This window comes from Channa argus, chromosome 9, assembly GCF_033026475.1.
Source record: "Channa argus isolate prfri chromosome 9, Channa argus male v1.0, whole genome shotgun sequence".
NCBI lineage: Eukaryota > Metazoa > Chordata > Actinopteri > Anabantiformes > Channidae > Channa > Channa argus.
Genome location: NC_090205.1, coordinates 8694045 through 8707103, shown reverse-complemented (window position 1 = coordinate 8707103; position 13059 = coordinate 8694045). Strand labels below are relative to the sequence as shown.

Below are 13059 nucleotides of genomic sequence, written 5' to 3'. Positions count from 1 at the left end.
GATCAGTGTGTGCAGACAGGCTCTAATTGCAAATGATCACAGTTTTTACTATGTTTATTTCTTTGTTGTCATTTTGTGCCCTTACAAAAGAGCATGTAGAATTTATTATGTTATGTGTGCAATGTCTGAAAACCCCATTTGCCTGACTTTGCCTGTAACTTTATTACGAGTAAAATGCTGTTTGCTAGGTGATAAAAATCACATGTGTCTATGGGTGAATAATGAGAAATGTGAGCACAATAGAATAAAAATGTCAATTTATGATGCATACATTTTTAAGGTTGTTGCTGCCGATCGTTGCAGTTCTCTTTACCTAAACTGTGGAGCAGTTAAATCATTATTTTAGTAGAACAACATATGCTTTGCCTGTAAAACCCTAGTTTAAAGCGAATATAACTGTCAGACCAGTGTAGTGAAGTAAAAACAAAAAAACCTTGCCACTGAAATGTGGTGGATAAGAAGTATAAAGTAGCAGAAATGGAGTAGTACTTTAAATTTGTATTTAAGCACAGGGCTTTAAACCTCACACAGAAATACAGTAGTATTACTTCATGTGTGATCAGGAGTTAGAGTTACTATTCACTGACTCCCAGGCCAGTGAGATAAATTCCAAAATGGTTTTATCAGTCAAAAAAAGGTTTTATATCTCTGTCTCCAGCCCTGTGAGGAGTATCAGCCCCAAGGTTGAGACAGTCATGGCAAGAATCAGTATTTGTTTGTGTATGAGACTGATACACTATCTAAGTCCTTCAAAGCACTAGTGTTTAAGCTGCCAAATGTGTGTGTGTGTGTGTGTGTGCCTGTGTGCAGCTGTAGTCGGTGTGCTTTCGAACAGATCTCTCCGCCAGCCTTGCCAGACTGACAGAACATGGACGCTGAGAGCCTGTATTAGCATTTTATCAAGTGACCTTCCCACTCTCCAGTCTCCCCATTAAAAACGCTTTTCTGTTTTCACTGCATCCTCTGCTTTCCCTCAGTACAGACAAAACAAGCACATCACCCAAAACAGCCGATCTTGGATAGATCGCACTCACTCTGAACCACATTAACTGCGTGTTAGCAGCCATGTTTTGAGGGTGTGTCGCAGCTTAAAGAGTAACTTCTTAATAGTCTCCCTAAAGCAGTTTATTGTCGCCCCAGCTGCCTGATTCTTAATTACTGCACTGGTAATTAGTGGTTATCCATAACTGAGATAGGGACTTCAGAATGTCATCCGCCCACAGTGCCCTTTGTTGACTGTGTAGAAGCAGAAGGATGGATGACACACACAAATACTCACACATGCCGTCAGAGCTGGCTTGAATGCGGCTGTGCATACAGCTGTGACTGATGTTCTAACAGGACTCATGGGGATGTGCTACAGTTTATCCTGCAGGCAGGGCACAAGAACAAAAGGAGGTTCCCGGCGGACAAGAGAGTTCACTGTTTTGGGTCGAATGCTGTTTCTGTTTGTCAGACACACCCCTATCGTCACCATTAGCTGCCTATTTATGCACTGAACCCTAAAATGAAATACCATCAATCACATCAACAGCAGACATCTTCATCATTATCATTTGGACAAAATATCTGAAAATTCTCCCAGGTTTTTTTTTTTTTTTAAGTGCTCTTGACTCAAGGTGGCATTCCTCTAATCAAGGCTGAGCGTCTGCTGATTGGCATCAGCAGCAAAGGAGAGGTTTTAACCTGCATTCTATTCCGCTTTCATTATGATTACAAAAGTACATTCAGATGCATGTAATAAAAAGGTGAAGGTTGAGATGTACACAAAAAACCCGACATCTGAGCTGAAGGACTCCAGACGTAGTCTACCCTGAGAGAACTGACGGAACTGTAAAGAATACGGAGTCAGAGAGTCCAGTACGTTGTTGGGCAATGTCAAGCAAGTTAAAACCATCATATGCAGTTAGATCCATATTACAGTATCATATCTAATTGTATTTACTGTATTAATTTAACAAATCAACCTGTGCAGAAAACTACTAAAACATACAGTACAACCTCAATACTTTAGTGACCATTGAAATGGTTATTACTTAGGATGCAAGTAATTGAAAGTCAGTGAACAAAAAAAAAAAAAAAAAAAAAACACCTGAACACCTGAACCAATAAGTTAATGGAATGTAATCATACTCTGTCCAGCCAAGTGGACCTTGTTCCAAAAAGAAAACCAGTAAAACACGATGCATGTTGCAAACGTACACATTAGCATTATTGGGCCACTGGCCCTACTGCAGCTGCTACACATTTCTGCTGGTGTGTCCAGAGTGACAGAGAGACCGGCCTCATTAAATCTAGCCTTATTGACTACCATTCAGCTGCCTCTGTGTGTGTGTGTGTGAGTGTGTGTGTGTGCAGGAATCAAAGCAGGAAGTTGTACGAATCCGCTGGGCCACTGCTTGACCTTTTATCACATCACCTCAGTGATTACATCCATGCAGAGAACAACAAAGCAACACTGTGGAGGAAAATCTGCAGGACTGGACAGTGTTGGTTTGTCACTGAGGCGAATTTCATTTACATGCACTTAAACAGTTAAAAGAAAAAGGCTCTGAAAGCACGTTAGCTCCGAAAAACCTGTAAAACCTCAAACGTACATTGTCCTCATTGTGCTATGCAAGATACCAACCAGGGCAGCAACTAGGGTTTTAGAAACACATAAGTCCAAATTCCCCAATAGGCTGTAAGAATCTTAAACAATCCCTGGCTATCGCCACAGAAAAACACTTTCTGCAACTGCACAAGTATATTTTTCCTCTAAAATTCCCTATGCATTTGTAAAAAGTATTTAAATACCCTCTCATCATTACAAGGCATTTATTTCTGCATTATACTGCTACAGAAATACTGAACCGAACATTCATTTTACTTCTTTCTCGTTTTAACTGTACAGCTATGCCCATGTATCCAGCAAATTCCAGCCTACTGACACATTCATTTTAAAACAAATGAAACACGAAAATGCCGAACGTCCTCCACACACCAGAAAATTAAAATTACAGTCACAATTAGTGTTTGCTAGTCTAAGTAATCCATCAGTCAAGAATTTAATTCTTCTAATTAGCTAATAATTCCTGCTTAAAACCATACATGACAATCATTATGGGAGCGAAGCGGTAACTTCCTGTGGGCAATACCTTTTGTGAGAGCACCCAAGATAATTCAAATGGTTTTCCAGTCATGTGACCCTCATCTTGGAAAGAAAAACACACTCCAAGTCAGTTTTCATCAACTATTTATGCGTAGCAAGGCTGGGGTCCATTATACAGAATTTTCCGTTCCGTGAAAACAAAGAAACCGCTGCTGGTGCAAATAACTCAATTTTACTGTATTCATTAACATTATCTGATTGCAGACTGGAAGGCAGCCAGCTTTCCCATCAGCCCCAGAGACATTTCCAGTCATGGATGCACCTGCTTACTGAACCCCGGCCACCACCAAAATGTTGCACATAAAGGAGTCTCAGGAGGGTCTGAGTGGCCTCCAGCAGGGAAACGGGGAATAGCAACACTGCTTTAATTTACTAAAATGGAAAATAAAGACAAATTGTATTGCTGTATGGTTTTACGTTCTTGTCTCTTGGGTAAAAGCAAATCCACACACAAACACACACACACACACACACACACACACACACACACACACCACAGTTTGCCACTGTGGAGGACAGTGGCAATTCCCAAAGGAGAGGGGATTTCAACCTGCCTCTGTTATTCCAAGACATTTAACTTAGTTATTTTGTGTGAAAGTCATCTGTGGTGAAGCCTGAAACCAAACAATTAATATGCATTTATAAAGACAACATTTCTAAAATGAGATCATTTGCTCTTTATTCTGTTTCATATCAATTGTTGTTTAATATTCGTGTTCCCTTTAATGGCACTTTTGAAGCTTTTAAACGCATAACACAATACTTACTATCTATGCATTTGCATGCTCAGATATTCACATGTTCATGTTGGTTTAAAGGTTGAAACCTTGTCCCTTAAAAGCTGTTTGGCTTAAAATATCCATGCATCCATCCATTATCAGTAACTGCTTTTTTTCCCGTCCTACTCAGGGTCGCAGGAGGCTTGTGCCTATCCCAGCTGCCATTGGGCGAGAGGCAGGGTAGGTCCTGGACAGGTCTCCAGTCTTTCTCAGGGCCAACACAGAGAGACATACACAGGCAGACAAACATTCACACTTACGGGCAATTTAGAGTCACCGATTCAAATCCAACGTGCCCGGAGGAAACCCACACAAGCACGGAGAGAACGTGCCACCTCCACACAGAAAGGCTGCAGTCGGCCAGGGATTTGAACTGGGGACCTTCTACAGTATGTGAATTAGCAGTGCTAACCACTTCAGGCTTGAAATACTTATTTTATTATAAAACAAATATTAGTGTGAATAGCTCTCCATATATGAGGATTATAGCTATTGGATTTTCTAACTTGGAGAACACCACAGGTCTGTGAAGAGCTTAGATTAATCAATAATTCTATGATGATAATTTATGAAAAACGCCAAACACGCATATTAAGTAAACAAACAAATACGGTGAACTTAGTCCTGACATTATGTATGTAGTGGCTAATTAAGGACTGCTGTAGTCATCGGGATGGAAACGGTGAGCTGGTAAAAGTCCGCTTGAAATCACAGCTGAGGGATAAGAAACACAAACACATCCCCACCGAAACGCTTCAGGTGAACTGCAGCATGACTCACAAATACCGGGTAACAAGTCTTATTACCGGGACTTTAGGTTATATTTCAGATTCTCTAACATATTCACCCCCGAATGTCTCATTCGTCCATACACTCATACTCACTCGGTTACTTTCAACGCGATTCCACCCCCATCACCTCGGTGCGAAGGTCAGTCCCGTTTCTGGCTGGATTCGGATTCAGCAGGTCCGAACCCGGCATCATCTCACGTGTCACTGGTCGCTTTCTCATGTATCCTCGGGTGGTTTCTGACAGGGATTTTACTGGAGCATCCCGGATTACACGACCCCTTTCCTTTGCGGGTTTCTCCTTGGGAACTGGGCTGCTTTTACGTGCTGCTCGTAAAAGCAACAATCTCGATTTAAACCTGGACAAATTAAATAGCCTGTGTCCTTTTTATAAGTAGTGTGGTAGTGGATTGACCTAATTAATAACAAATATAGAAATGTTATATTTCTGTGTTTGGCAAACCAGCCAGTGAACAAAAGAAGCAGTTAAATGCATCACCCAGAACTGGATAAACTTTAGGTTAAGTTGTGTGTCACTCTGACGATGCTAACGTGATTTACTTTGCTGGCTCAGATTATTTTAGAGCATGATGAACAAAATGACAGGCAGTGATGCATCTTCCTCTTCTGCAACCACTGTAAATTCCCACTTTTGTGGCAGGTCATTTCCAAGCTTTGGAGCATAACTTAATGTCACTATATTTCTCATAAAGGCCGCATTTCTCAAAGCAGAAAGCGCAGCTGATTGGTTGACGCTGCATTGTATGGTTCTGGCACATGTTAAGTTGTTCTTGGCACATTCACATTGTGACGTTAATACGTCCGACAACAAGTGAAAGCATCAATAGCCATAGGAGAAACGCTCTCACTCTGCTTCTGATTGGTCCAGATGAAAAAAGCTGGCTGTGGTCACACTCAGACCATATGTCCCCCTCCTCAAGACTCAAGATAAGAAGGCGGAGACCCCAGATCATGGTGGTGTTCACTCTTTACATCATTTTGCATGAGTCAAGCCTGATGCGTCTCAGTTCTCCGACAGCTGCCTGGCTGAGAGACCAATATATGAAATAAATAACCTATATTGATTACCTTATAAATATCAGTGCCACACAATCAAGCTACATAACCTCACAGTATAAAATAAAACGGCAAAACCCAAATGATAAATGCAAGTGAAGAACAGAGAAAGAAAGCAGACCCATATTTTTTATTTGATATATTTTAAATGTGTTGAGTATAAATGTGCTTATCTGGATTTGTGAAGCAGACTAGGTTTTAGTAGAAAAACAGTTAAAATATCAATCAAAACAGAAATTTCGTAAATATTTGCATTTTAAAGCATTTAGCCTTGAATCATATTTTACATTTACATTAATTTGAACCAAATGATGTTGTTCTCTGATAACTGATGGGTAATTGTCTCAGGTATTCAGATTATTAAGTGTTTTTTTAAGTGGTAATATGTTTCAGTTTGCTGAACGTGACCCAAATGTCTGCAAAAAAGGCAACTGATTACATTATTTTATAATTTCCGTTCGGTTTTCTCTAGTATATGATGCATCATAAATTTTGTCTGAAAGTCTGATTGTAATCAGTATTCAATTTGATTTTCTTTAGTATTTGGACAGTATTGCTTGCAGGTGTATGGCATGTTGGACCTGCCTTGTATCAAGTTGGGATTTTTTTTTTTTTTGTATTGTCAGGAACACATAACAAATACACAAAGTTGTTCAGTTTACAGTACCTTGGCCCTCTCACCACTGTTGGTGGATGACAACCTGGGAACTCTCTATTGTGTTAAAGCCACAGTATTGAACGTGGTGACAATAAACCTTACCTCCCACAGTGCACGGACAACCCCTACAGTAACTGATCTCACCAGAGGACAGCCACTGTTTACTTCCATCCATGGAAACAGACTCCTGCTGCATGGTTTCATTTCACATTGGATAAGGACACAATGAAACAGGAATCCCGTTCTTCAAACGGGATTACAATCATCCAAAACAAGTAATTAAAGAAACAACTTAATAAATGTATCCTCCGCTGTCCTCTTCTGAGCCTATCCTTACATCTTACGCAGCTAATAAATATCATCATTAGGTCAGAGTTTACTGAGCAGGCCCCAGTCTGTCCTTTCCCATATTATCCCAAGACATCTTTCATCCTATCTAACCACTTACAATTCCTACCTACCCACCTGCACACATGAACACCAAAAAAATCATGTACCGTAAGCAAACAGAAAGGCCATATTGTGACAAATTGGTGATAATACGCTTGTGTAATCTTGACGTCACACTTGTCTTTGATGTTGATCCTGTAATGTTTGAGGGCAGCAGAACATATGGTCTCAGTAAAGTGCAGACAGGCCAGGAATTTAAGGCTTAGGAATCATTAACAGTTTAAAGAAAGGAAAAGAGATTATTTTTACTGCCACAGGGCTCATGGAGCTGCGAGTGCCTGCAGCCTATGGAGCGTGCAGGCAGAAGTGTTACCAGCATCACATCATTAGTCTCTATTTGTCAGACCTTCAGGACCTCCAGAGTGTTTTAGCTGTTTTAACCAAGTCGGTAATTAGGTTTACAGCTCAGACCAATGATGCTGCTAATAGTGCTAATGGTTTATCCATATTGGGAATCTTGAGAATCTAATATTTTCCATAACAACTCACATAAATGCTTTGTTTGTAAAGAAAGGACAGATATAAGAGAAAAACACAAATATTTTGTATTTATAAAATTGACAAATCTTCAGTTCAAAAGCCACAAATGTTACATTTACTATCACAGAAAACTAGCAGAAATAGCAAATATTTGAAGCTATCTCGTGAGCTAGTTATCCTACCTGGGAATTTTTGCTCTTTTTACTTCTAGTATAGCATTAATAATCAAACTGATGCCAAAGAATTTATAAATAACTAATTTATTAGAAGAAAACTGCAATTAATTTTGTTTTTAGTGTACTTTATGTTTATTTATTTTTTCCTAATTTGGTTCTAGTTTGGGCAGCAACATATCTAAATGTCCCTCTGTGTTCCTTAAGAACTTCTAGCTGGAATAATAGCTTGATATTCTTTTTAAAAAGTATTAAAAGACAAGAAAGCATGTGACATTTTTAATCTGAAGCTGCCCTGTCATGACGACATTTTGATTGACACACGCCAAACCAACCACGTGAGGAAAACGTTGAACTGCCCTATCATGACAAAGAGGAGGCGGGACGTAATTGCATCAATGAGGTGGTCTGGTCTCTGCCGTACATGGTTATCGGATAAAAAAGAACGGTAGAAAGTTTACAGCTCATGAAACTCTCACAATGAATGGGACAGCCTACTCCAACTTTGACAACCAAGAACATGTCCTGAAATTAGGAGAGACGTTTGAGAAACACCCTAAAAGTGCCTACCACACGGTGCGATGTGAGTAAATCAGTTGGTTATGTCTGGCTTTTCCTGTAGCAGTAGCATGCTAGTTAGCGTTAGCTCACTAGCTAAAACCCCAAAGGCAGCCGTTTGCCATGTAGCAGGCTTTAGCCGCCTTGTCAATCCACGCGTGTCCACCTGTTTTTGATATGTTTCAGCAAGGTGACAGTTCTTTCATGTTTTATCGTATTTCTAAGTTTGTTAACTCTCCACTATAAGCCACTGATGCTCCAGCTGTCAACATTTTAGCTAATGTTAGCATTGTCAATCTGTGCACGGCTACCATCTGCTGGTAACGGAAAATAACTGCAGCTCAATGGGACCAATGTAATAAACGTCACATTAACAAAATCATTTTTTTTTACTTGCTTTCTTGTCACAGATGACTTCAAACCAGCTTCCATTGATACAACATGTGAGGGAGAGCTGGAAGTGGGCAAAGGAGAACAAGTCACCATTACTTTACCCAACCTAGAGGTGATTGTGGTTCAGCAAAAATGTGTGGAGACCCCCGGGCAACAAAACATTTTTGTATTTGTCGCCCTACATGGCCGCTCCATCGTTTCATAGAGCTGAAATTATTTGTTGATAATTTAATCAAAAGACAATTATTTAAAAAAAATTGAATAGGCTTTAGCAAGTACCTACTGAATGAATGAATGTCCGCTTGTTCGTTTGTTTTCTATGTTAGTAAACATAACATATGATTGTTAAAATATAAATATTTTTACTTAAGATTGTTAGATCTCTTGTGCGACAGTGGCTCAGTTGGTAGAGTGGCCGCCTACGAAGGTTCGCGCCCCGCCCTTCCCCACCACATGTCAAAGTGTCCCTGGGCAGGACACTGAACCCCAACAGCCCGTCCCCAGCCGCGCAATGCAGGTCCCAAGCCCAGTAGAAATTGGAGAAGGTTGCATCAGCGTTAAAAAAAAACAAAAAAAACTTTGCCAAGTCTACATGCAAAACAAATGATCTGCTGTGGCGACCCTGAACTCACAAGATAAGCAGAAATGTTAAAAAAAAAAAAAGAGGCCAGGTTTTACAGCCAGGCTTTTGTTGCCTGTGTTTTTAGGGTTCCAGTACTCCAGTAACAGTCTTTAAGGGATCCAAGAGGCCGTACATGAAGGAGTGCATACTCATTGTGAACCATGACACAGGGGAGTACAGACTGGAAAAACTCAATAGCAACATAGCTGTGAAAAAGACGAGGTAGGTTGAAAAATCACCCCTTTCTACACCAGGCTATATTTTACATTTTAAAATCAACATTTAACGTATTTTTCCCAGGGCTGAGGGCAGCAGTAAAATCCATTCCCGACTGGAGCAGCATACCGGTCGTATGAGCCAGCAAGTGAGAAGTAGCAATAATAACAGCAACAGCAGCTGCAGCAGCAGCAGCAGCCACAACAATACCAAGACCACACTCAGCTCCAAGAGTTCTCCCCCCAAAGAGAAGACTTCCCCAGCATCACCCATGGATGACATTGAGAGAGGTAATATGGTGTTGCACACCGTGTTTTAAACTATACAGGCTTCATGAGCAGCCATATTTAGCATATTTTTATTATGCTGAAGTTATTACCCTTCTTAAGTGAGTGATCATGCTTGGTGCATGGTGTCCTCAGATAAGGATCACTGTCACACATTTCTTAATATTTGTGCATATGCTACCATACACAGAGCTGATGGCAGAGGCACAGGTCATGGACCAATTGAGCAGCAATGACAGCTCGTCAGACTCCAACAGTTCATCGTCTTCCAGCAGTGATGACGGCTCCAGCAGCAGTGACTCAGATGACGATCAGAGATCAGCCCCACCCTCAGCCCCAGCCAACCACAGCATGCCTATCATCAGCACCAGCAGTCGTCAACAGGAGAGTGGGGGAGTACTCATGAACACACTCAGTAAGTAGCCCTCTCAGATCTGTGTAAAGCCCCTTTCTGACAGGCACTGGAATTCTGACATTCTCCTGACTTTGTCTGGAGAGAGTGCATGTCAGAAAGTGAATGACTCCCGACATCATCCAGACTTCAACCTTTGAGCCTTCTACTACAATGTCCGTATTATGCCCATGAGCTTGTGCATGCAGCAAGTTTTTTACCATGCTGTACCACTGAAATTAAGTGGAGTTTGTGTCTTAATGACACTGCTCACTCTGATAACCTCCCGCTGTGTGCGACATGTGTGAAATACAACTCTGGACAATGTCCTAGGCTGATTTCTCCTGACATTCTCCAGAGTTCATATGTGAAACAAGCTTAGGTGACCTAGCTTGTTTTTCATGCTCACATGTATATAAACAGTCTATAAAACACTTTTTTTTTTCTCTCTCTCTAAAATCTGTGTTGCAGAGAACGACCTGCAGTTGAGCGACTCAGGCAGTGAAAGTGATGATTGAACAACATCTGCCTGCAGTTTTCATTGAGTGGTAACAGAAACAGGCTCAGACCTGTCAGCGTCTCTCTTCCTTGATTGTGGAGCTGCCCACTACACATCCACAATTCACGAGTATAATTTGTTGCTTCTCCGCCAACGAACTGCAAATTTAATGTCATGTTTATTGTTTCACGAGCTTTAATTTTTTATTAATTATTAAAGAGATGCCTTAGTTCAGCCATGTGACGTGGTTGGTTTAACTGAAGTAGTAATTTATGGCCAACTACCCGTAATGTTTTCATCTCTTTGGATGCACAAGTGTGGTTTAAGTGACCAAGTATGTCTGAGGCTTAATGTTTCTGCATCTTAAGCCATCACTGTAGTTTCTGTATTTCAGCTTAGCAGGATTAGAGACATTTGTCAGATGTTGGTTAACATCTTCAGTTATTATTTTTTTTAAGTCTCTGGTGCATTTGTTTTTCTTTGGAGACATTAATCTGTAATAACAGAAACTTTTTTAGGATGAGCCACACTGATGGGTCTTTTCTTTTTTTGTCTTATGCTGAGTTATGAGGGTAGTTGTAGAGGCTTTGGCTACAGGACAACAAAATATTTTAATTTAAAGCTGCATACTTAAAAATTAGTAATAATTTGGCCACTTAGAGGACAGTGAAACAAGCCACAACTTGACGCTGAGACATTATCACCTTTAAAAATGTGTTATTACAAAAGTGGAACCAAGCGGTTGCTTACGCACACATGCAGAAGTCATGGATCAACAGTAGCATTCATTTGTAGTTGTGTTTCTTGAACCTGAAGAGCACAAACATTTCCTCCTGTGTGATTTCTCTTTTGGCCTTTACCAGTTTTAGAAATTATTTATGGCTCTTTAGCTGCAAGATGCTTTGCTATGTTCACCCGATATTTGTTAACCTTGTGTGCTGTTTGGGGGGTAGGAAGGTAGCACAGAGTGAGTTTATCAGAAACAGCTGTCTGCTGTGGCTTGAAACAGGGTTGATGAGGGCAGACAGTGACATGGAAGGGGGGGAGGTGGGTGCTGGTTATCTGTGGTTTCATTAGTACAAGAGAGTGACCCTGTTTGCATTGCACCAGGTTTTTCAAGTCTTTGTCAATGCAAAACTATTGGTTATGGCAGCGTCAGCATATACAATGTATTTAAAACTTGCTGTGATATTTTAGTATAGTATGCAAGTGGGTGTGATTTATGGCAAAATACTGCACTAGTGCTCAGTTGATGCATTTAGGGAGCTTTGTAGCTTTAAACCTGCAATACTTGAATCTAATTATTTATAGCTCAAAATATACACGGCCAACAGTGAATTACTTATTACATTTTATATATTTTTAATAGCCAAGCAGTTGGAAGTGCAAGTTACTATAAACTATATTGCTATAGAAGCCCGATGCTTTGATGCTGCACTTCAGTGGAAGTCTTCAAACTTCATGTGCCTTTGTTTTCTGCCTTCGCCGGTTTAACCTTGGCCACCTTGTTGTGTCATGAACCCCATTTATCTGCTGAGTTGTCTCTATACACAGGAAGCTGCTGTTTATGTTCCAGCATTTCTTAGGTGTCCCAGCTGACAGAAACGGCCCAAAGACGGACATGAAGAATAGTCAATACTATGTTTAGTTGTATGGAGAACAGTGGCCTCTGAGCATCTTTTGTAAACTATTTGAAAAGAGATATGACTTTGTAGAAAAAAAAATAAAGGTTTTAATTTTCTCGTGATTTTTTGCATGATTTCTCTTTACAGTCTGTATGTGTACTATTACTGTGTGTAATGTAGGTTTTGCAGTATATTTCTGTTTGACCACAACTGACTGTTTCTAAACGTCGTGAAAATTGGAACTTGCTGCTACCACACAGTGCCGTTAAAAAAATTTTTCACCACATGCAGGATTTAAAGGAAGTGTAATCCCATCTGTTGTTGGATGCCAACAATCTTTTTATTTTTATTTTTTTGTCTTGCTATTAGCAGCACAGAAAAGAAGAAGTTGTCATTGTTGAAACATGAAGATTAATATCTGGAACCACTTTAAATACTTTTTTTTTCTGGCATATGGTTTTTTTTTCTTTACCCACATGTGAATAATGAAAATATCACAACCACATTTATACTCTTTGTTACACATTTGTGTAACAAAGTTTTGTCATATCAGAGAAGGTTGAGGGTACACAATGTCTTTAGCTATAAAGGTGTCTTTGTTTTCTGACTTCTCGCAAAGGTGTTTCTTGTGGAATGTGTATAGTATAGAATATAGAAACCTGTAGTGATTCACCAGTTGACACTGCTTTGTTTTAAAGCAGCACAAGCCAAAAATGTGGTAAAGTAGTTTTGCACCTACCTGCACCAAATATTTTGCACTTGCCTTTGTACCATTGGTAGAGGTCGGAAGTGACTGCAAACCAAAAGCTTGAGTTATGTATGATGTCAAATGCAAACACACACACACAGAGGAAATTACTGGGTGTGTGACTCCCTTTGATCACCTGGGCAACACACTGAACCCCTAACAGC

General features: G+C 40.2%; 2 protein-coding genes across 6 annotated transcripts in view; one reads left to right on the top strand and one right to left on the bottom strand.

Moving 5' to 3' along the window:
- Positions 1-5034, bottom strand: part of arhgef49 (Rho guanine nucleotide exchange factor 49) — a 50683-nt gene extending 45649 nt beyond the window's left edge. For 4 of the 5 annotated variants that reach the window (XM_067516806.1, XM_067516810.1, XM_067516807.1 and 1 more), the window contains exon 1: positions 4815-5034. The gene's annotated coding sequence lies outside the window, so the exon portion shown is untranslated. The remainder of the gene's footprint in view (positions 1-4814) is intronic. The other variant, XM_067516811.1, reaches the window with a different exon arrangement.
- A 2906-nt stretch (positions 5035-7940) lies between these two features.
- On the top strand, positions 7941-12269 carry eaf2 (ELL associated factor 2). The gene is made up of 6 exons (XM_067516837.1): positions 7941-8139; positions 8525-8619; positions 9215-9351; positions 9430-9635; positions 9823-10047; positions 10495-12269. The coding sequence occupies exons 1-6, from the start codon at positions 8037-8039 to the stop codon at positions 10539-10541; spliced, it is 813 nt and encodes a 270-aa protein (XP_067372938.1). The 5' UTR covers positions 7941-8036; the 3' UTR covers positions 10542-12269.
- Positions 12270-13059: the final 790 nt, after the last annotated feature.

Bases quoted from the DNA above. Each gene is read 5' to 3' on its own strand.
- eaf2 (XM_067516837.1), top strand. From the start codon at position 8,037: ATGAATGGGACAGCCTACTCCAACTTTGACAACCAAGAACATGTCCTG. The intron at 8,140-8,524 runs GTGAGTAAATCA...TTCTTGTCACAG, and splicing joins TGCCTACCACACGGTGCGAT to ATGACTTCAAACCAGCTTCC. The intron at 10,048-10,494 runs GTAAGTAGCCCT...TCTGTGTTGCAG, and splicing joins AGTACTCATGAACACACTCA to AGAACGACCTGCAGTTGAGC.